This window comes from Ursus arctos, unplaced genomic scaffold (assembly GCF_023065955.2).
Source record: "Ursus arctos isolate Adak ecotype North America unplaced genomic scaffold, UrsArc2.0 scaffold_22, whole genome shotgun sequence".
In the NCBI taxonomy this organism is placed as follows: domain Eukaryota; kingdom Metazoa; phylum Chordata; class Mammalia; order Carnivora; family Ursidae; genus Ursus; species Ursus arctos.
In genome coordinates, this window is record NW_026622897.1 from 8,418,196 (window position 1) to 8,440,776 (window position 22,581).

At 42.7% G+C, this 22,581-nt stretch overlaps 2 protein-coding genes and 1 long non-coding RNA gene across 12 annotated transcripts in view; 2 read left to right on the plus strand and 1 right to left on the minus strand.

Annotated features, from left to right (window-relative positions):
• The window catches only part of DIXDC1 (DIX domain containing 1), a 68,165-nt gene extending 48,976 nt beyond the window's left edge, over window positions 1-19,189 (plus strand). For 9 of the 10 annotated variants that reach the window (XM_044386661.3, XM_048217223.2, XM_044386664.3 and 6 more), the window contains 12 exons: window positions 45-98; window positions 1,613-1,663; window positions 3,957-4,061; window positions 4,495-4,548; window positions 5,015-5,107; window positions 5,186-5,257; window positions 6,041-6,130; window positions 6,475-6,636; window positions 7,130-7,196; window positions 13,277-13,382; window positions 14,350-14,458; window positions 15,839-19,189. In XM_044386661.3, coding sequence (XP_044242596.1) covers window positions 45-98; window positions 1,613-1,663; window positions 3,957-4,061; window positions 4,495-4,548; window positions 5,015-5,107; window positions 5,186-5,257; window positions 6,041-6,130; window positions 6,475-6,636; window positions 7,130-7,196; window positions 13,277-13,382; window positions 14,350-14,458; window positions 15,839-15,919 — 1,044 coding nt within the window. In that variant the 3' untranslated portion in view covers window positions 15,920-19,189. The remainder of the gene's footprint in view (window positions 1-44; window positions 99-1,612; window positions 1,664-3,956; window positions 4,062-4,494; window positions 4,549-5,014; window positions 5,108-5,185; window positions 5,258-6,040; window positions 6,131-6,474; window positions 6,637-7,129; window positions 7,197-13,276; window positions 13,383-14,349; window positions 14,459-15,838) is intronic. The other variant, XM_048217224.2, reaches the window with a different exon arrangement.
• Window positions 10,002-22,513, minus strand: LOC130544602 (uncharacterized). Its single transcript, XR_008961014.1, has 2 exons — window positions 22,382-22,513; window positions 10,002-13,968 (listed from the first exon to the last, which is right to left on the minus strand). It is a non-coding gene; the product is annotated as an uncharacterized LOC130544602 (long non-coding RNA).
• Window positions 21,433-22,581, plus strand: part of DLAT (dihydrolipoamide S-acetyltransferase) — a 31,655-nt gene continuing 30,506 nt past the window's right edge. The window contains exon 1 of the mRNA XM_026505745.4: window positions 21,433-22,215. Coding sequence (XP_026361530.2) covers window positions 21,937-22,215 — 279 coding nt within the window. The 5' untranslated portion in view covers window positions 21,433-21,936. The remainder of the gene's footprint in view (window positions 22,216-22,581) is intronic.

Sequence of the window (22,581 nt, forward strand, 5' to 3'; positions counted from 1 at the left end):
TCACGGCATAGCTGCATAGCCATCTCTTTGTGTCTTATATTTAGATTATAATCCAAAGTCGTCTGGATCAGAGTATGGAGGAGAATCAAGACCTAAAGGTATGTCAGAACGTGGGCCTTTGTCCCTTTGAAAGAAATTATGGGAATATCACACACCAGCGTCGGAACAGTGATGGGTATGGGGGAGGGGTGCAGACTTGGGACTTTGGCTGTGTCTGTTTTCTGTCTTTAATTGAAAGAGAGGGACATGTCCTGAATATGGCAAAAAGGTAATGTCTTTTCAGTCTTGGTGGTGAGTAATAGGTATCTGTGTCATTGGTTCTACCTCTCTTTATGTTTTAAATGTTTCATAATTTTTCTTTTTTAATTAAAAATGGGTCTGATATCAGTACGGTCTTGTTTTTCTTTTTTTTTAATTTTTAAAAATGTATTCATTTGAAAGAGAACACAAGTTTTTGAGTGAGAGCATGAGGTGGGGGAGGGGCAGGCAGAGAGGGAGAAGCAGACTCCCCACTGAGCAGGGAGCCTGCGGAAGGGCCAAAGGCAACACTTAACTGAGGGAGCCACAAGATGCCCCCCCATGGTCCTTTTATTTTTAAAATAATTTTTTAATAATTTATAATACATTAGTTTCAGGTGTACAACATATTGATTTTATATATGTGTATATTATGAAATGAGCACCATTATAAGTCTAGTTAGCACACATAGTTACACATTTTTTTCTTTTAATGAGAACTTTTAACATTTACTATCCTATCAACTTTCAAATACACAACACAGTGTTGTTAACTGTAGTCCAGTATGGTCTTTTATAGTGACTTCTAACCAGAACGCTTTCAGTTCAGTGGGTTTTAACTTTTCGGGAGTCATAGGTATATGACTAAAGCCATTAGCGCTCTCTCCAGGAATATGCGCAAGTGTGTGCAGACACACTCACTGACTTGAATTTTTAATAGATTACTTTGTAGTCCATCTGTGGAGCCCATGTTAAGAATTCCCCATTTTAGATATGTTAATTCCAAACTCTTGATGTGATTCAATAGGAAAAGAAGAGAGCAGGGTCTGGGGTATGGGTGTTCCTCTCCTAAAATTTTTCCTAGTGACAATTATGTACGTATATTTAATCTATTGTAAGGGTTGGATAATTAGTATTTCATAATTGGGCTAAATGTGTTTTTGTTTGGTTTACTTGGAGAATCCAAAGTACTCTAACCCTTTGCTGAACAAATGACCCTGGGGGTAGGCATATTAAGATACGATTGTGTGTTTCAGTAAGGGAGACTTAGATTATCATGATTAGGTTTTCCTGTCAGTGAAGAGTGCTAAATGTAGGAACGAGAGTCTGCGAATGTGTGGTATCTTCTTTCTTGGCAAGGCTCTTCTGCATTTGGGCCTGGGTAGCACAGGGAAAATGGGATGGGTCTCGTTCTTGTCTCTGTGAGACAGCCTTTACTGTTTACTGGACCAGACCTGCTTTTTGCCTCAGGAGAGGGTTAATGATTTTTTCATGGAATGGTTATCTGAGTTTTGTGTTCTTACTGACAGAATGAGGTAATGCTTCTGAAACAACCCAGATGCTACCATCTGATCTAACTATATTTGGTTTGCAGAAGGAGCTGCTGAAATGTAAACAAGAAGCCAGAAACTTGCAGGGGATAAAGGTAAAAAGGAAGCAGTTTAACCTTTTAAATAAACAAATTCTACCCGGTAAAGCTGTCCAGTGTTGAGCGTGGGTGGAAGGAGGAGAGTTGGGTCTGTGGGCTTGTATATGTCTGTGAGGGTCTTGAACAGGACGCGTGATACTAGAAAGGGCTTTGTGGATGGGAAGTGAGACCTGTTGAGGAAAATACCTGTTTTGCTGAGGCTTATTTCTGGTGGTTACGACTCATGGCACTGTCCCTTCCCTCTGTGCCACCTGGGAGTTTTTATATGTAAAAACAATCAGTTTTTACAGTTTTCCTCAGTTCTATAGAAGAATGTCCTCTTAAACATTGTAATTTACTTAGTTTTTGAGTAGTTAATAATATTAAATGGCTTGAAGCGAAGAAGGTATAAAAAGATAGTCCTTGAAAAGTCTGTCTTCCAGCCGTGTCCCGCCCCAGCCCCTGCCACCCAGTCACCTAGTTCTCTTTCCCGAAGATAACTTATCAGTTATCAAAAAATATGGATGTATATGATTTTTTCCCCAAATAATAATATACTATACATATAGCTTGACACGTTCCCCTTTCCCCACTTAGTAGCGTATATTGGAGATGATTCTATTTCAGTTCATAGAGACCTTTCTAGATCTTTTTCTTATGGCTGCATTGTATACCAGTGTATGTTTATATGATAATGTAATCAGTTCCTATTGTGGACTTTTAGGTTATTTCCAGTCTTTTGCTAATACAAACAGTGATGGTAGCTAACGGCCTTGAATATATGTTGTTTCACCCAAGTGGGAATGTGTCTGTTGAATAAACACCTAGAAGTGTGAAAGGATGTTCTTAAGCTGCTGCTCTTCCCCTCTTCCCCACACTCCCATTCATGGGCTAGACTGGGGGGCAGCTCAGCAGCCTTTTTCAGAGTCCGAGTATATTTCATAGCCTTCATTCTTTGAGATACTTCAGGAAACAAAGTGTTCTGTGCTCAGATAAGCTTGAGAAAGGCCCTGGAAGAGTGCCAGTGAATAGCACCATACTAAAGGACCTGAGAAAGTCTTCCATAAAAAGGTTGGCCTAAAAAAAGTTTGGAATTATTAACCACAAAAGTGCCTTTTTTCCCATGCAAATTTACTAACACTTTGGGAAAAGTCCTCTGAACTGCTGATGCCAAGGGCATCTTGGATGACCTTTGGCTGACAGCGTACTTAAGAATGGACCCTCACATTCTCCGGAGCCCACACTGTTTCTTTGCAGTCTGTAAAGAGAGAAAAGTCAGGGCGAATACACGGCAGAGTGCAGCTGCAGTCCATGAGTTCCATTTGAGGTCACCACGGTTGGAGAAATGTGTTCCAGCTGACCCTTTTAAGTGTGTACAACCCACATTTCTTAGGGATGGTAGGAACCAAGAGGGTCAAAGCTGAGAGAAAGAGACCCTAGAGCTGGTAAGATCGGAGGACACTGGAAAAAGAAACCATCAGTCCAAGAAGAGTTCTTTTTTTTTTTAATATTTTATTTATTTATTTGTCAGAGAGAGAGAGTGCACAAGCAGGGGGAGTAGAAGGCAGAGGGAGAAGCAGGCTTCCTGTTGAGCAAGGAGCCCAGTGTGGGACTTGATTCCAGGACCCTGAGATCATGACCTGAGCTGAAAGCAGACGCTTAACTGACTGAGCCACCCAGGCATCCCCCAAGAAGAGTTCTGAGCATGGAAATATAATCCCAATCCTGGTCCGGACTAGGCATTGGAAGGCAGTGGGAGCAGAGTGGGAGTGATTCCGGGGATTCTGTATGAACGGGGTAGGAGGCAGCAATAGGGCCCAACCCTCTAGGAGATGGGGATTTGGCAGAGAAGGAGAAAGAAAAAGAGTTCATCTAGATTCAATATTTATATGCCCAAGATACAGATGGGAAAGCCATGGTGGGAGGAAGGAGAGAGCATTGTCCATGGTCACTGTTGTGAAGGTACGCGGTAGACTTGTAATCTGAATCTAGATCAGATCCCTGACTCCCTCTCTGGCGTCATGCTGCCAGGAATGCAGTGGAGGGTAGGGGCGAGTACTAGGTGGAGGAAAAGTCAGGTTTCAGTCCGCTAGGTAGGACAATGGATAGGACTTTCCTTTAGCTGCTAGCATCCTGGAAGGGGGCAGAAGAATTCCTGCTCATCTCCTTATAGCAAGACCTCATACTCTTTTTGTCTCCCGGTTTGCCAGAACTAATGCTGGATACATGGTAAGGGGTTTAAAACTTGTAGTGATAAAACTTGCTGATTGATTAATTGGGACCATAGTAATGAGTGTGCTTTTTTCCCCAGGATGCCTTGCAGCAGAGGTTGACTCAACAGGACACATCTGTTCTGCAGCTCAAACAAGAACTGCTGAGGGCAGACATGGACAAAGATGAGCTGCACAACCAGAATGTGAGCTAAAGGAATGAACTCGGATCTCATTGAGCCCCAGTAGCAAAGTAGGGTACATGAAGTCCTGTTAGACCTGCCATCCTGTTCTCTCTTAGCTTATTTCTGAGATGCCCTCCCTCCGTGTCTTCAGTTAGTTTCACTTCCTATTAGAGTCATCTCTGCTTGTGGCTGAAAGCCCGTACCACACTGGCCTCGAGCCCTTCAACTTTGGGGACACTGAGACAGAGGCAAACTGTGGTGCGACCGTTGGGTTATCTTGCTAAAGAAATGGAGGGCAGCCGGAGGGCAGCCTGTGTTTGCACCGTAGCCGGGCCCTCTCTGTGCTCTATACTCTAGCAGCCAACATCGACTCCGGTTACTACATAGCTGGTTTCCTACTGGGGTTGGCAGACAGTATCTCTGTGCCCGTTAATTCTTTGTTTTCTTCTTGCAGGCGGACCTGCAGAGGAAGCTAGATGAGCGGAACCGGCTCTTGGGAGAATGTAAAGTAAGAATGCGCATCGGTTTGGAAATGATTTCCATTTGACCTTTTACGAACAGTATTGTTGCTGTCGCACAAAGAGCTCTTAAGTACCCTGTTCTCATTGCTGCTTTCTGCAAGGAAACATTCTGCGTGCCTTTGATTCAGTAACCCTGAAGAATAGATAGCATGTCTACGAGAAGGAGTATAGAACTAGCAGTCTGGAAACTCCTGTCTCAAGCTTTATATCTAACTAGCATGCGTGGCATGTGGTGGTCCTCCCACAAATGGTAGTTGCCTTCCTCCTTACTTTTCCAAGAACCCTTGGTACTGTGGCAGATCGCTGCAGTGTGGAATGTCTTCCTGTGTGGCCGGAGGAAGGGGCTCTTCCCCCTGAGGCTCTCCTTTGCTCAGGTGGAACTTGCTGGCCAGCAGTGAACTGTTCAGCGCACTTGGCTTTGCCACCCATCCGAAACTTCTGTCTCTACTGCAGAAAGAGCTGGGGCAGAAGGAGCGCCTCCTCCAGCAGTACCAGGCCAAGCTGGAAGAAGCCCTCCGGAAGCTCTCCGAGGCCAGTTACCAGCAGGTGGGAATACAGTCACACACTGGCCTCCTGCCCCTCCAGCCTTAGACACCCTTCTCTGATTTAGTCTCTTATTTGCAGGTGGACCTAGAGCGGGAGCTGGAACAGAAAGACGTCCTTTTGGCTCACTGTATGAAAAGAGAGGCAGACGAGGTAACCTGCACCTTGGGGTCCCCCTCCCACATCTGCAGGGTCAAAGAGGCTATTTGGTGAGGGGGTTAAGAGTGCAGGCCCCAAGGGCTCCTGCCTGGCTCAGTCGCAACAATATGCGACTCTTGTTCTCAGGGTCTTGAGTTCAAGCCCCACACTGGGTGTAGAGAATACCTGAATAAACAAAAGTTAGGGGAAAAAAAAAAAAGAGTGCAGGTTCCAGGCAAAGAAAATCTGGTTCCAGGTTCCAGCTTTTCATACTTGTTGCCATTGTGTGACCTTAATTTGCTTTACTTCTGAGCCTTAGAAATAAGACTCATTGGGGAAAAAAAAGAAGAAAGAAGAGTCATCTGAAAAAAAAAAAAAGACTCATTTGGAAGATGGACAGTCCACTTGGACAAAGCCAGGCTAACAAATATTAGTCATTGTTCTTATATTTTTTTCCTCACTGAAGCGAAGTCAGGAGGTGCTGGAGTGGCATTCTCAGGCCCTCCCGTGGCCAGGCTGAGGTGGGGTTGGGGGTGTCCCGGCTGAGGCTTCCATTTTGCTCTTTCTTCACTCAACAGTGTCAACCAAGTGTTGAGTACTGGGGTTACAACAGTGAACAAAAGGAGAAAGAAAAGTCTTTGCACTCATGAGGCTTACATTCTAATTGAGAGAGACATGAACAAATACACAATGATACACTATGTCAGGACGTGGTACGTGTAAATAAGAAAAATAAGACAGGACACCTTGGTTTGGAATTCTCCCTATAACAAGTATCACTTCTTCTTGCTGCTACAGGTGACCAACTACAACAGTCACAACTCTCAGAGCAATGGTTTTCTCCTTCCAGTGGCAGGAAAAGGAGCTGCTTCAATCACTCACAAAGGGGTAGGTTCTTAGGATTTGCGTGTAGACCTCCACTTCCAGCTAAAACTGGAAGAGTAGCCTAGCCATTGCCAGCGCCCTGGGCCTTTTGTACCCCGGTTCCCTAATTCTTGCATCTGTTGAGTGGGTTAAGATGTGAAGCGCTTGCTATCCAACCGGAATAATTAGTGGGCAAACAGTAGGCCCACTTCCGTGAAGGAGAACTTCTTGCCATTCACACCTCCTCCCTCGAAAATAAAAGACCCGTCCTGGGAGCTCTCTCCCGTACCGTCTTCAGCCCAGCGGTTGGGATGTGGTTAGTCGACCGGCGCTGTGCCCGCTCAGCAGCACGTCCTTTCTGCCTGCAGACCAGCGACCTGCAGCTCGTCCGCGACGCGCTCCGCAGCCTGCGCGACAGTTTCGGTGGCCATGACCCTCAGCACCACACCATCGACAGCCTGGAGCAGGGCATCTCCAGCCTGATGGAGCGCCTGCACGCCATGGAGACCCAGAAGAAACAGGACAGAAGGGTAATGCTCTTCCTGTGCTGTTTCTTGTAGGGAAGCACCCAAAGAGCTTCGCTGTATCAAGGTTAGGGCCATGCTGAAAGATAGGAAGACCCTGTCAAAGGTCGCATTTGCTTTTCTCTTTGGTTTTCCTCTAAGTGGAGTTGGCTCTTCATCAGGAAAGGCCTTCATGGTAACTCTCGCTCCTAGAAACTGCATAAGGGCTTAAGGAACTGTGGTTCTTGACCCCATGGGGTCTCTCTTTACTGCTTATTCCTCTCCTCTCCTCCCCTGAACGAGCTTGGCATTGGATATGGAAATATATGGGAAAATGCATTGGAAACTCGAAAGCCTTTTATAAACATACATCATTACTGTTAGGATACATGGTCCGATATTATATACTGTGGAAGATGTGGTAGAAAAGTATATATTTCAGTACACTTTTATGATTTAAATTTCTTGGATAAATTCTCCTGCAGATCATAACTCTAAGCATTTTTGTGTGGCTCCTCAGGTTCGGGGCAAGTCACCCAGAACTCAAGCAGGTAGTGAATACCGGGAGTCCTGGCCCCCTAATTCAAGTAAGTACTCATTGTTGCTCAGTAAGGACTCCTAGCATATTAGATCAGAAATTTAGTATTTTTCTCGCTACTAACATTTTGAGAGTAGACTTTTTCTTGTGGTACTTCACTCTTACGTTGTTTCTATAGCAATACTTGAAGGGAGTTACTTCTAGGATTATGAAGACACATACCGTCATCATCACCACCATCACCCCAAGTACCATTTAGCTATGGGCGGGTTGCTGCTGACTCAGGCTAAAAATCTTTGGAAAATATACAATATCAAAACATTTACACTGAACACAGCAAAATATAAAACAACAAAAACACACACAAACCATCCTACAGTCCAAAATAGCACAGAAAATTTCCAGTTCTTCCTGAAGGCAAGAAGTTTAATTTCTTTGGGAATTTTCCTTAAAACCCGGTGCTCAGGTCTTTCAGTTTGAGTCCTGCCAAAGATTTGCGCCATCTAGTGGCCACACCTAAGAAGTAATTCAACCGGCTCTGTTCCCTCTCTTTAGATTCCTTTCCCTCTTCCTTCAATCACGCTGGAAACCTACCCTGCCGGGTAAATTCTCTTTTATCGCGTATGTTACCTTTTGCTTTAGTAATGTTCACATTTTTTTATCTTTTATAGTTTACCTGGGCCTAATCTAAAAGTACATAATAATCTACAAAAACCAAGTAGTAAAAAGCTGACTGTAACCAATTTTGTATGTTACATATACAGTTTTGAAAACTACATTAATAAACAAAACCCAAAGTAAACACTTAAGATATTGGCACAATATGAAAGGTAAAATGTTTTTTTGTAGGGTAGTTAAATAATAGGTAAGCCCCCAGATATCTTTTCTTTTTGAATGAGGGATTTACACTGGGAACAAATTATATTAGTACCAGAATTAGTTTCAATTTCTTCTTCTAGCATTGTTTTGAAACAGTCATTTGTTTTATCTTTCTTTTCTTTTTTAAAATATTTTATTTATTTATTTGTCAGAGAGAGAGAGAGAGAGCGCGCGTGCACAAGCAGGGGTAGCTGTAGGCAAAGGGAGAAGCAGGGAGCCTGAGCAGGAAGCCTGATGTGGGGCTCAGTCCCAGGACCCTGGGATCATGACGTGAGCCAAAGGCAGATGCTCAACTGACTGAGCCACCCAGGTGTTCCTCATTTCTGTTTTCTTGAGGGGTTTTTATTTTACTGTCCTCCCCTTCAGTACTTTCTTTAGGTTAATATAAACTGCCAGTGCAGATAAGTCTAAATATTTGGAAATTCTTCCTTAAAGTCTAATAAATTGCTCCCTTCCTGGAAAAGTACTTTTGTGTATTTGTAGTACTTACCCCAAATACTGCAAATAAATTCATAGCTGCTTGTAAACTAGGTGTTAATCTAATTTCTGTATTCACAGGTGAGGTAAAAGTTCTCTCTTCTGAAAATACAAAAGCTTGTGTAACTCGCTAGCCTTCTAGCTACTGACTTTTTTCCTCTTATTCCCCCATGTCAAACCTTGGAAGAATAGTCTACACTTATCTTTTTCCATCCTTTCTTCCCATTCACGACTGAAGCCACCAGTCGACTTTACCCAGCTAATCCACTTAGTGTTCTTTTTGTTGATCACTGTTGACCTTCTTGGCCTTAATCGAAGTGATTACTTTTCAAACCTTATCTTCCATTGACCTCTCAAAATCACTTACTGTTCTTGAATAGTCTCCTTCTGTACGCGTTCTTCCTCTTTAACTTCAGTGCCAACCAATTATTCATTCAACAAATATTTCTTGAGCATCCAGTATGCAGTGCCCGTGTTAGACGCGGGAGATACAGAGACGAACAGGATGGATGTGGTCCTTGCCCTCTCGGATGTGCAGTCCAGTGAACTCGACACAGTCTCCTTTTCTTCTGTGTCGAACCCTCAAAGGTTGATGTATCCTGGGATCCGTGGGAGGTCTAGACCTAGGCCTTTTCATCTTTTCTTTAGGCAATCCCTTCCACTCCCACAGCTTTGACTACTCTTATGTGCTGATTATTTTTAAACTTTAATCTCTAACCCCAGTTCTTTTCTGAGTTTCAGGGCTATATTTTTGAATGACAACTAGATATCTCCCTGTAGGTAGAAAGGCAGTTCAAACTTTGTGTCCAAAACTGGACACAAAATGGAGTGGGAAAAATATGGAGCATGGAATCAAATAGATCTGGGGTGCAGTTTTGGCTCTCAGCAGAGTGTGTGATCATGGGCAAGGTGTTAATATCACTGAATTTTAGTTTCCTTGTTCATGAAATGGAGATAATTTTGAGGGATTATGAGCATTAAGTAAAATATTGTATGCAAATAATACGGTGTAGTGCATGGCATATGAGAAGTGCAAGGCAAATGTTAATAGTCTCAAAATACCTTCCAGTTATTCCCCTCTGGCTATGTCCTGTCTTCCGCTGTTTCATCACAGCCAAATCTACTGAAAGAATAATCTCTCTGAATCCACTTCTTTTCCTGCCTTTTACTCTTAAGGGAAAACAATAGTAATTATTTGAAAATTAAAAGTAATACAGTAGAGGGGCACCGGGGTGGCTTAGTCAGTTAAGCATCTGCCTTAGGCTTAGGTCATGATCCTGGGGCCTTGGATGGAGCTCTGCATTGGGCTGCCTGCTCTACAGGAAGCCTGCTTCTCCTTCTCCTGCTGCTCCCTCTGCTTGTGCTCTCTCACTCTCTCTGTCAAATAAATAAATAAAAATCTTAAAAAGAAAAAAAAAAAAGAATTCTTACGATTGACAACAGAAGACAAAGAAATCCAACAGAAGACAAAGAAATCCGATAACAGGCAAAGAACTTGAATAGGCATTTCTTTAAAGATAAACAAATGGCCAATCTGCAGGTGAAAAGATGTTTACAACCAAGTGTCATTAGGGAATGCATATCAAAACCACAGTGAGATACCACTTCATGTCCACTAGGAATGGAAAGTAAGTGTTGTTGAGGATGTGGAGAAACGGGAGCTCTCAGACATTGCTGGTGGGGATGTCAGATAGTACAGCTACCGTGGAAAACAGTTTGGTGGTTCCTCAAAAACTTAAATATAGAATTACTATATGACCCAGCAATTCCTTTCCTAGGTATATACTCAAAAGATCTAAAAACAAGTACTAAAACCAAACAACACTTGTACATACATGTACATAGCATTATTCACAATAGCTAAAAGGTGGAAACAGCCCACATGTTCATCACCCAATGAATGTTTAAACAAATTCTGACATGTGCACACAATGGAATATTATTCAGCCATAAAAAGGAACAAAGTACTGATATATGTTACAACGTGGATGAGCCTTGAAAACGTTAAGTGAATGATGCCAGACACAAAAGGTATAAATTGGATGAATCCTTTTGTATGAAATGTCCAGAATAGGCAGATCCATAGAGACACAAAATAGAGTACATCAGACAGATGCCAAGATTAGGAAGGAGTGACTGCTTGATGGCTATGAGGTTTCCTTCTGGGATAATGAGATGTTCTAGAACTAGATAGTATAGTGACATCACACTAAACATACTAAATGCCACTGAATTGTACACTTTAAAAGGTTAAAACGGTGAGTTTTGTGTTATATGAATTTACCTCCATTTAAAAAAAAGTAAGTTAAAAAAAAAGTAATATCCAACCTCTGTCTAGGATGTAGAAGGCTGAAAGGAGTCTTGCTCCTACACTAACAATAAGACAAAGTTGGGTAATCTAAAAAAGTTGTAACTTTCTTGAACCCGTGAGAGAGATGAGATCTAGGGCAACCAACTAGCCTGAGTCCAAACAGGTGCCTCCAAGGAGAGATTGGATGCAAGCACTGTGCACCTGTGGCAGAGCCTGGGAGGAAGATGGCGCCACCATACAGACAGGGAAGAATTCAGCTAGGGTTGGAATTGCTCCAGGCTAAGCACAGAAGATAAGGAACGCTTGGGGCCACAGATGCCAAGAGGAGTTTGCACCCCTTGCAGGCTCTTTACGGACCTCCACTGGGTACTTATGAAAAATACTGGTTGTGGGAACAGAGTCCAGAGAAAACCTTTTTTGGTGGTGGAGGCCCAGAGATAGGCAGCAGCCGCCACTGCAGGAAAAGCGTGAAGAATTCTTCCTTAAGGAACAAAAGCTGTAAGCCAGTAGGGAAGGGCGGCAAACCTGTTTTCCTCTCCCTCGCTGTCCCAGGCAGATGTGAAGACCCGTTTTAGCAAGGGGGAAGGATAAAGGAAAAAAGAACTGTCTACACCTGGGAGACTGGTAGGATACTGTCTCGGGCTCATGTCTTTAGAGCTTGCCTACCCTGAAGAGTAGGATCACTGCGCATGCCCCACCCTCAAGACTGAGGTTGGCTCATGATCACAGAGAAGCTCCCCTCATTGGCGGCCGCCAGATGTGCAAGCACTGTGTAAGAAGCAGTGCCAGTCTGCTCTGGGAGGGCACACATGTAGAGAGAGTGACTCAGGCGTCGGCACACAAGTAAAGTCTAAAGCTGAAGGTGGAGCAGCAACACTGAAGAAGAGCCCTCCGGCAACCAGCCACCCCTAACATAGCTCTAGAGGAATTGAAGATGGTGGCACACCAAGGTAACCTTAACAAAACTCCCAATCCCAGCTCAATTCCAGTCTAGATTAACCGTCCCTAGGATAATGGCCTGGCAGAACAAGCAGTGTGCCCATTTCTAAGCATAAGCATTTTGTAAGTCACTCTCTACTGTCATACACATGACGTCTGACATTCAGAAGAAAAAGAAATTATAACATATCCAAAAGCAAGAAAAATACTGTTAAGAGTCAATCAGTATCTACCCAAGAGTAGACTCATATGACAAGGACGTTGAAATACCTACTAAAAGTTAAGAAAATATATGAAGGTGGGATGGCGGGAAAGATTTTAATATTATAACAATTATATTGATTAGATTATAAGATACAATAATTATTGGTTTTTGGCCTTGTGATAAAAGTTTCTCATTAGTCTTTTCTCTTATTAAAGGCATAATCATAAGTACTCATTAATTAAAATTTTCAATAAGTACCTGTAAAAAGGGTAGAGACAAGATGTAGACCAAGGAATTTCAGTTAAAAACCATGGGACTGGGGCACCTGGGTGGCTCAGTTGGTTAAGCAGCTGAGTCTGGATTTCAGCTCGAGCCATGATCTCAGGGTCCTGGGATTGAGCCCCGTGTCAGGCTCCATGCTTAGTGGGGAGTCTACTTGGAATTCTCTTTCTCCCTCTCCCTCTGCTCCTCCCCCCACTCTCTCTTTGTCTCTCTCTCTGGAATAAATAAATCTTTAAAAAAAAACAAACAAACAGGAATGCCTGGGTGGCTCAGTTGGTTAAGCGTCTGCCTTTGGCCCAGGTCGTGATCCCCGGGCCCTGGGATCTAGTCCTGCATTGGGCTCCCTACTCAGCGGGGAGTCTGCTTCTCTCTCTGCCTCTGCCTGCCGCTCCCCCTGCTTGTGTGCTGTCTCTCTCTCTGTGTCAGATGAATAAATAAAATCTTTAAAAATAAAAAAATTAAAAATTAAAAAAACAAACCAGGGGACCAACACATACAGATCCTGTGTAGCTAAGGAATAAAGTAGGTCTTGTACCTTCTACAGTGGAAGCATGAAGTCCCTTGGAATCTGAGTTTCTAAGGTTGCTTTGCTCTGTGGTTCTTGTTCCTGCTCATTTCTCTTTTCATGAATTGCATGAGCATTCTCTACAACTGTCTAAATGTTGGCAGCGTCTGCAGCTCCTGCTTTGTGTCCATTCTTCCTTAGTTGAAATCTTGCCTGGCTTCTTTGACCTCTCTTGACTCTGAGCAACAATGCCTGTCAGGACACTCATTATTCCCTCGTAGAAGTACCTGGAATGGATGAGAAATGGTGGCCTCATGAGAGCGTCCATGTCCGAAGCACCTCCTGGCTTCGTGGCCCTAGCGTGACTTATGTGGATCACACCCTGTGGATGTGGTTGGTGTTTCGCAATGGTGTGAAAGCTGTGCTGTGACCCCAGGCAGCTTTATTCTCCAGGGCACTTTGAGTAACTGGAAATGAGGGGTGGTTGGGAGCAAGTGAAGTTCTGACCACAGAGTCTCTCTCTGATTGCAGAGTTGTCTCACTCACAGAGCTCTCCAGCTGTCAGCAGCGCCTGCACGAAAGTGCTCTATTTCACCGACCGGTCACTTACACCCTTCATGGTCAATATACCAAAGAGGTGAGATTCTGGGATCGTGATTTCTCTTTTACTTTATAAAAGTACGAAGTAATGACGGGACACAGAATCATGAGTTACTGCCCACTGAACAAGCTAAAAGGTGTTTGAGAAACAGTACGGTGTAGTAGGAATAGAGATCGGGATCCTAGGTTTAGGGTCATCACTAACCAGTGGCATTACAAGGGACAAGTCATGATCTGCTGCGAGGTACAGACACAGTAACAGTGCTTGCAGTGCTGATACACAGCTGTGTTCCAAGGTAGGAAAAATGGTTTTTTTAAAGGGCTCAAAACAGCTCGCATTGATAGCCATGGATTGCAGCCTGGCTCTCCAGGGCTATTATCATTGATCTTGGTCCTACTTGATGATTGCATCCAAGCCATTGAGAATTTGTGTTAAGAACCTTCAAACATTCATTTACATTCCCTTGTTTGAAAGAAGGACTTTGTAAACTCTGGAACCAACCACTGAGAGAGGTAATAGGTTGTCCCTCTCCTGGAGAGTCCTCTTAGTTGGTCTTGGCTAAAGGGGAGCTTTCCGAAGCTGGAAGGATGAAGACGGTGATGTCTGATTTAACTCTACCAGCCTAGAGAAATGGAATATTGTTACAAAGAAGGAAATCAAGAGAACTTAGACATTGATAGTTCAACAAATTAGATTTCAGAGACCTGATGATGTCTTATTTCCAGAGTAAAACAGAGAAAAGTACTCTGGCTGCTGCTGAAACAAAAAATCTATTTTACATTCTCAGATCATACCATCTGTAATGCTGCTCTCCTTCCCTCGTGGTGGCTCCCTAGCCTGTGCTGTTGTAGAATTGTCTGAGTTGTCAGGGGCAGGGACCTAACAAGGCCATGCCATTTCTTCCTGGAGAGTCTTTGGCAGGGGCCTGGGTTTAAAGCTGACATCTCATCTTTCCAACGTCTTGATAAACAGTCTGTTTCAGTGCTCTTGCCTTTTGTTGCAGGTTGGGGGAGGTGACACTAAGGGATTTTAAAGCAGCTATTGACCGGGAGGGAAATCACCGGTACCACTTCAAAGCGCTGGATCCTGAGTTTGGCACTGTCAAAGAGGAGGTACGGAATCCCCGGGAGTCTGGGTGGTATTACTGGTGATTCCTGAACCCCAGAGCCAGCCTCCTCCCCACGGACTGGTACCCGAAGTACCCAAGTTCCCTAACCAGGTCAGAGGAGTTTCCCAGAGCCTCAGGCCAGTCGGATTACTTTAGACCGAGGTGGTCAGGGAATTGCACAAGGAGTTGACAGCTTCTTCAGTTCAAGGACTTAATCACCTTGACCAAACTGGGACAGCATTCTTTATTTTAAAAAGGAGAAAGTTTCGTTAGTGAAAATAAAGGGACCTAAGCTTGAACGAAAGCTTGAGTTAGGGGTCCCTTCTCTATCTGTAGCCAAATCTTAGAAACGTTTCTGGGGCTGCCTGGGTGGCTCAGCCGTTAAGCGTCTGCCTTCAGCTCAGGTCATGATCCCAGGGTCCTGGGATCAAGTCCCACATCAGGCTCCCTGCTCAGCGGGAAGCTGTTTCTCCCTCTCCCACTCCCCTGGCTTGTGTTCCCTCTCTCGCTGTCTCTTTCTGTCAAATAAATAAATAAAATCTTTAAAAAAAGAAAAGAAAAGAAATGTTTCTGCTTCCTATGTTGAGCAAAATAAACAAACAGGCATGAATATATGGAACTGTATGCCGTGATGGTAGTTTCTCACCCATGCTTATTCTCAACTCCTTGACTGTTTTCTTAGCCTATGCTTCTCTTTATAATCCATCTGCCAGATATAAGGAAGAGAGTTCTGGGTTCTGACATAATCACATTGCGATTAAAGCCAATGTTTTATTTCATAAATATTTCCAACTGAAATGCTTTAATAGCCCTGTTCTATTAATGGCTTAGAAAATTAATTGAATGAATGAATAAAAAGAACTGCCTGTTCTTTTGGTCTTCTCTCCAATCCTTTCTTTACCATACTGGGACCAAAATTTTACTGTTTCTCATTTTTGTAATGTTCATGCTACCGCTTTCTCCTAAGGACCCCAAAGTGCTGTATGGTTAGTAATGTATTAATTCTAGTCAATCTCTATAAGCAAAGCAGGGTTAGGGATGCTTTTACAAACATTTCATAGATGTGGAACTAAGAATATATGTTATGTAATTTTAATAATATATAATAACATAACACAATAGGATATATTATAGTATATATTGTATTATATATAATATATATAACCTATTAAAATATAACATTACATATATTAAAAATATTATATATATATATTTAGTTACACCTTTAGGGACGAAACCAAAGGGACACAGACTCTAACTTAAGGCTTTTCTATGTTCTTATCCACGGTGTTGAGGCCTTACTTTTAGCAGCAGCAGCTAGCCATCCAATGAGACTCCCTGTCTTATTTATTTTTTCATTGTAGCTCTTTTTTCCTTCCTCTAGGTTTTCCACGATGATGATGCCATCCCTGGGTGGGAAGGGAAAATTGTAGCTTGGGTAGAAGAAGACCATGGAGAGAATTAATGCTGAATATTGGATTGGGGGCTTATGGAACTTGGCACCCCCTGGCTGTTTCACTCAGGAAAGAGGACTAAAACCAGAATACACAAAGAAGTTTCTAGTTCGTGTTGCCAAACCAGAAACTTCTCCAAGTGCGACAGCCCCAGGCCAGTACTGTTTCTGTGCCTGGCACATGGGGTACTTAAAATCCCTGTCCACCTGTAGACCATGGGTTCATCTGGAGTTCCTTGTCCGTGGGAACACAGTGTTTTATTCTGCTCTGAGGACAACAAACCGAAGGCCTTAACCAATGGGGATGGATGATCCCGCTCCCGTAGGGGCATGGCTGCTATTATCTGGATCCTGGGAATTGGATGCGTCACTCCTGTGTGTTACAGTATTTTAATTGGCCTCAATGGTTGCAGCAATCAGAGTCCCAGCATTTGTACTCACAGACAAGGCAAAGGTACCAGCTTTTTTGCTGCTTTGCAGCTATTGTAAACCAAGAGTAACTCATGAGGTGGTACCAAAGATGAAAGCCCACTCTTCAGGGATTTTTTGGACCGGACATGGATGGTGCTGAATTGTTGATTGGATGGAAAAAGGGCTTCCCATATTATGCTATACTTTGCTAAAACCATGATGAAGTAAGACCTTGGGTTGCCTCTTGTGTCTTAACTGGTTCTGCAACTTGTCCTTTAGCCCACAGAGGGCACATTTCATGTACTGCTAGTTTTCTCTGGGGACTCGTTCACTGTAGAGCCGTTTTCCCCCTTCCAACTGACGAACTTTGTGTTTGAAAGGAATAAGGAGTTAAAGTCTCCTTAAAAATCTAGGCGGGTATGGAAAGGTGCTGCTACCCATATTTTCTTGACTTTCTTTCTCTCATGACTTCCTTTAGCTCACGGTATCTCCTTTGTAGTCAAAAGGAGACAGATCATTAATTTCAGTATTTGTGATTTATGAGTACTGAGCATGAGTTACTGGTCTGCCCCTCTTCATTTCAAGTTATTTTCTATTATATATTTAGTCTAGGTTGATCCTTTAGGGCACAATAGGAACCAGGGGTGTGGAGCATGAGCTGTGAATGGCAGTGTTGATTCTGGGTAAAAAAAAAAAAACAAAAACCTAGAATCCTTTCTCATGTGCAACATTGTCAAGTGTAGAAGCTAAAAGAAAAGAGTTAAACTTCCAGAGATTACTTAAAAACTTGGGTTTTCTCATTTACCAAGCACCATCAACTAATCAGCCATATATATGTATATACATATATATGCACACACATACACACACACACACACACACACACACACACACGAATATTCATTCCCAAAAGCAGTCGGCCTGTGACCACCAATGTACACTGCCAACCAGAAGAGTCAGACAAGTCAGTTCTGGGTTCTTGACCTGTCTCTAGTTCATCTCCCTTTGCCAGCTATTTCAACAGACTACTCATTGGAGCTCTGAAATGACATTTTGTTGTTTTATATAGATGTGTCTTTTAAAATAGTTCATGTTTGGAGAATTCTTTTGTACTCATTTGCTTTTTGTCTGAGAACCATGTCTATTTTTATAACTCGAGTGTGAGTTCTGTATGTTCTCACATTCTGTATACTGTATCCATTTTCTAGAGAACCCAGTAGCTTTTATACAGGCTCTTCTCTTCTTAGCCCTTGTGGTTTCAGAACAAGCTTTATTTTATTACAAGTATACTAATGACAACTAACTCCTGGTTCTAATTCTACCTGCCATTTTGGTTGTGGAGGTAGTTTTACGTAATCTATTTGATTGCTCCTCTGGCAGACAGAAGGAGCTCAAAAGACACCTGCTATCTTTCAGTAAGTTTACTTGATCTTCTCCTACTGAAGAATTTCTCATTAGAAATGACTTGGAAAGTTTGGGAAAGCCATTCAAAAGCAAGAATAATTCATTATGAAAGCAAACAGAAGAAAACAGGATATTCTGAGTCCCTTCCCCGCCCCCACCAGGAAGTCTGGAGAAAAGGTCCTCATGTCACCAATTTCTCTGTTGCATGAATTTTAGTGTTTTGCTATAAGACAGCATGAGGGTTATCAGGCCAAAATTCATTATTGTATTTCCAGTACAATTTATCTTGAGTATCTGTCTCTTTAGTTTTTACTTGTCAGTTTTCTTTGAGCAAACATTCTTACCATTATGTAGAATTTAGCTTTTCGGAGAAAATTAAATGAGAGAAAATTTTCAAAGTCCTCGACCTTATTTGGCTTTTCTATCTCTGTGCTTTGGAAGAGGAGCTGCATGGCCTTAGTGCCTCCACAGAAAGCTGAAGTTGAGTTTAGGGGAGAGAATGAGATAATTTTTTCCCCTTCAGCTCATTAATCTCATATGCCCTGGGTAATAACTAAACACCCCCATTACAGGATGTCACTCCAGTAATTCTTGTGTACAATGTGTTGGTAATCCCCATTCCAGTTTCTAAAGACAGGAGCCTTCTGAGGAAGCATGTGCATTGGTTCCTTCTGGTTTGAATAGATTCCTGTTTTTCCACTACGGCTGCACTCGAAGCCTCCGGACTTATTCAGAGTATTGTCCCCTGGTGACATTTGTGTGGGATAGTCCATCCTAATACTGAAATTCTCTTTCTTTGAAAAAAACTAAGGAACTAGAATGTTTACAGTTCATAAAATAACCTCTAAACTCTGTGAGATTAAAAAAATGATCCTCACAAAAACTAGAAGAAAGCTCAATTCCTTTAAAAGTCTTCACTTAAAAACTGACAACTATTCTCACTCAGTTCCCTAAATTAGCTGGAATTGGAACACTTTACAATTTGTACCTAAAGAATTTGGGTTAAATTTAGTTAATGGCGTTACTTACTGATTAACAGTTCAGCTCTTTTTGAGCAGGATGGTTGTAAATTAGGGAAAAAATCTTTATGTTCTACATCCAATCCAAGAGGACTCTAATTACTTAAGAACATTTATGTCATAATAATTTTCATTTTTTCCATAAAATAAGCATTATGATTGCACACTCCTATTGTCTGAATTTATGTAAGAGGTATAGCTTGCTTAAAAATATATGTAAAGTTATATTTTCTTAGAAACATGGATGTTTGCAACCATTGCTTTCATAGAGATTACCACCATGCATTCTCCCTGTTTTATGTTTTCATGAAGACTGTGTTATACCAGAGGCTTCTGATTATCAAAGTGATAACCAGTTTTAACTGCCTGTATGTACCAGATTTGTGAACTAATTAAAAAAGAAAAAAGCAGAAACAAACCATGAATAAAATGGAGTTTGCAAACTAAATACCATTAATCATTTTCACTTGTGTTTATCGACCGAAATTAATCAGCAAAGCCATTAACATTTAGTGCAAGTCAATTTCCTCAAGTGATCTCCCTGGTAGCATGTTTACTCATTACCTGGGGAGCAGAGATAAGGATTACTTTAGTACTATAGATATTTTACCATTGGCATTTCAAATGTAAGCACAAAACACATTATTGTCAAAGAAAATTCATTGATTTATCACCTCTTTAGCACTTTCCTGTTTGTTACACTATGGATGCTCTCGAAGCCTCTTGACTTATTCAGAGTATTATATATAAATGTGTGAACAAATAAGAACCTGAGTACAAACTGTATGACCACATTTTTTAATGAAAAAGCAAGAAACACTAAACAGATACTTTCAGAAGTGTGCATTTAAAAGAACCAGAATTTCCAAGTTAATTTGAAAGCTGCCTTCCTACAACTTAGGTCAGCTTCATTTATCACTTCAATTTAAATGTTTTCTGTATCTACATTTTTAGTCCTGAGCTTTTACCTGGCTTGCAATTACATATTTTCAACTATTAATTATAAGCAATTTTAATTGGGTCATTATGTTAAAATTAAATATGTAAAGAGCTTAACTCAAATCTTTCATTACCCGGTAATTCCTCTTTGCATCTACCCATTTCCCATCAGTTGTCATTCTACTTCAAACCTTAGAATCTCGAGCCTTCCTTTTCCTTAAATTCTGTTATCCAATCTGTGTAGGGGAGTTCAGACCTGCCTCTCAGGGCTGATTTGACAAACCTAAGAATTCCTAGCCTACCTCTGGAGTAAACTTACCACCCTGCACTGTTTGACCTGTGCCTTCCTGTGATTTAACTACACCTGTCAAAAGTATATTCAAATGCAAACCGGCTATGCACTGAAAAATGCAAACTCAGGTTTACGCAATCCTACCTAAGTAAGTGAACAGCAAACTGAAGACAGTATCATATAAAGGCTAATTTAGATCCAGTTATTAAATTCAAATATAGTGGAAGTAGTAAGATATTCTGATCAATTCCAAATCATTAAAACATTTTCATAATAATTTATAAAGTTACAGTATAAGTCCTTTCACTAATCACAGGTATTCTTCCAATAGTTATTTATAAGTAGTTTTACATAATTGTAATATAATTACTCTATTCTTATAATTTCAAATGTGCCTTTCCATATAATCCGGAAAGTTTCTATTTCTCAGTTGTATTGCCTATGTATTACTGTTAGGCATCTGTGATTGCTCAAACTTTCCTCATTCTTGGAGAGTTATGTTTATCAGTTCTTTTTGTTACAAAGACACTAAAACGGTTTTTACCTTGTTCTGAATGCTTTAAGGGTACTAGAATAGAATTTTGGGGAAAGATGTAAACATTTTTCCCAGTCTGTTACTTCTTATACCACCATCTATAAAAACAAACATTGCACTCGGTCCACTCAACAAGTGCATCTTTTTCTCTACAATCTCATTAATACTGGGTTTTTGCTTTTTAAAGTTTACTACTTTAGTAGGTATGAAATAGTGCCTCCTGGCTGTTTTAATTTTCCAAATGTTTAATTACTAGCAAGGGTGAACATATTTTCACATGTTGGTTTTTCCTATTTCTTGTGTTCTTCGTATTCTATGACCATCTGTACAATGGGGACTTAGAGATATAAACACAGAACGTGCTTCCTCCTAATCTAATGTCACGCTCAGCTCAGAAATGAGGTATTTTTTACTTGTATTTTTACTTATGATAACCGTACAATAGAAGTGTACCTAACAAACATTGTAGATAACTTCTCGTTTATTAAATCAAACGACGTGCCTTCAACCTCCAGTATTTACCGGATACTATACTGAACTCTGTAGTTTTGTACGAAATATTTCAAGCATAACAAAGTTTTTGCGATTTAAAGGGATTCTATAGTAAGTCAGAAACGCAAATCTGTTTTGTAAACTTGTACCCTGATACATAGCATGCATGCTTAGTCCAGCTACAGCACACCTTAATGGGGCAATGAATCTTCCGCTTGGCTGCCCTTCACACCGGCTGGAAAACCTGCTCACTCGGATTTCCGGTTATGCTACAGATCTGAAATTAAACCTTTGTAACTTAATACCGGCGGCGCGGAGCGAGGCCCCAAACCTGGCTACGGCTGGGTCTGCGGAGGCTGACCGCACATCACTAGAACGTTCTCACCCCCTTGGAAGGCTCCGCGCGCCAGTCTTCAGAAGCTCTCCGTAATCCCCGCCCTTGGCCTCTGGCTCCCTTCCCCGCTTTTCTCAAAACTTGGCCACTCCCCCTCAGCCCACCTCTCAGGCCATTCCGCCTCCATTAGCCGGGCTCTCGCTGCCTTTTTAGGCCCCTCCCCGGGGGCCGTGCCCTTACCGTCGCTTAGGCCCGGTTCTACCCTCAGATTCCTCTCCTAGGACCCCCTCCCTTTACCTTCCCCCTTCTCCGCGTCTTATTTCTCCCAAACTTGCGCCTGCATTGGCTCTTCTGGAACGCCCCTGCCCCTGTGGCCCCAAAATAGTCTGCCCTATCCCCTGTGGGCCACCCTTTGCCCTACTCCCGGGAGGAAGAGTCGACGTTCCACCCATTTCTAGTCTGGGGAGGGGTGCAGTGACTCTTTGGAGTCCACTTTACGACAATGTGCGGCTGGGCGGCGCGGCTGACGGCAACGCCGCACTGCTCTTGGAGAGGTCACTCCGGAGACGGCGTTGGTTTTGGGGTGTGGGGGTTGCTGGCACTATGTGGCGCGTCTGTGCTCGACGGGCCCAGAATGCAGCCCCAAGGGCAGGATTTGGGGTTCGGTGGGCGGCCTTGCGGGAGGACCCGGGGGCTCCATGCGTGACCTCGCGGACTGGCGCGGCTCCGGCTCGTTGCAGTAGTGGGACCACAGGGTATGGTAGGGTCCGGGCACTCTGTGGCTGGAGCCCCAGCTCATGGGCCACACACAGGCATCGCCTCCTACTGCAGCTTTTGGGATCGTCCAGCCGCCGCTGTTATAGCCTGCCCCCGCATCAGAAGGTGAGCCCCAGACCTGCCCTTCGCGGGACCCCGTTTGTCCTTCAGGGCCGACTTCTTGGCCTCGAGATCCTCCTAAGGCTTCAGTAATCTTTCATCCCCCTTCCAGTATGTATCATTCGTCTCTTCTCCAGTACCCAGCTTTATTGTGGCTCTTGAGCTTACTTACCTCTCCTGATATATTTATTCCATTGAAGGAAAAGAGTTCCAGGCTTCCGTCTCTTGATCTAGTCCGTTGAAAGAAGAGCTCCAAACCTGAGGCTATTTGTGGAATGTCTGCTGAGTTACGTGCTCTGCCAGTCCCACGGGACTCTGGAGCAGGAACCCTGTCACTGGAGAGCTGGTGGCAGGAACTCCTTTTCTATCCCC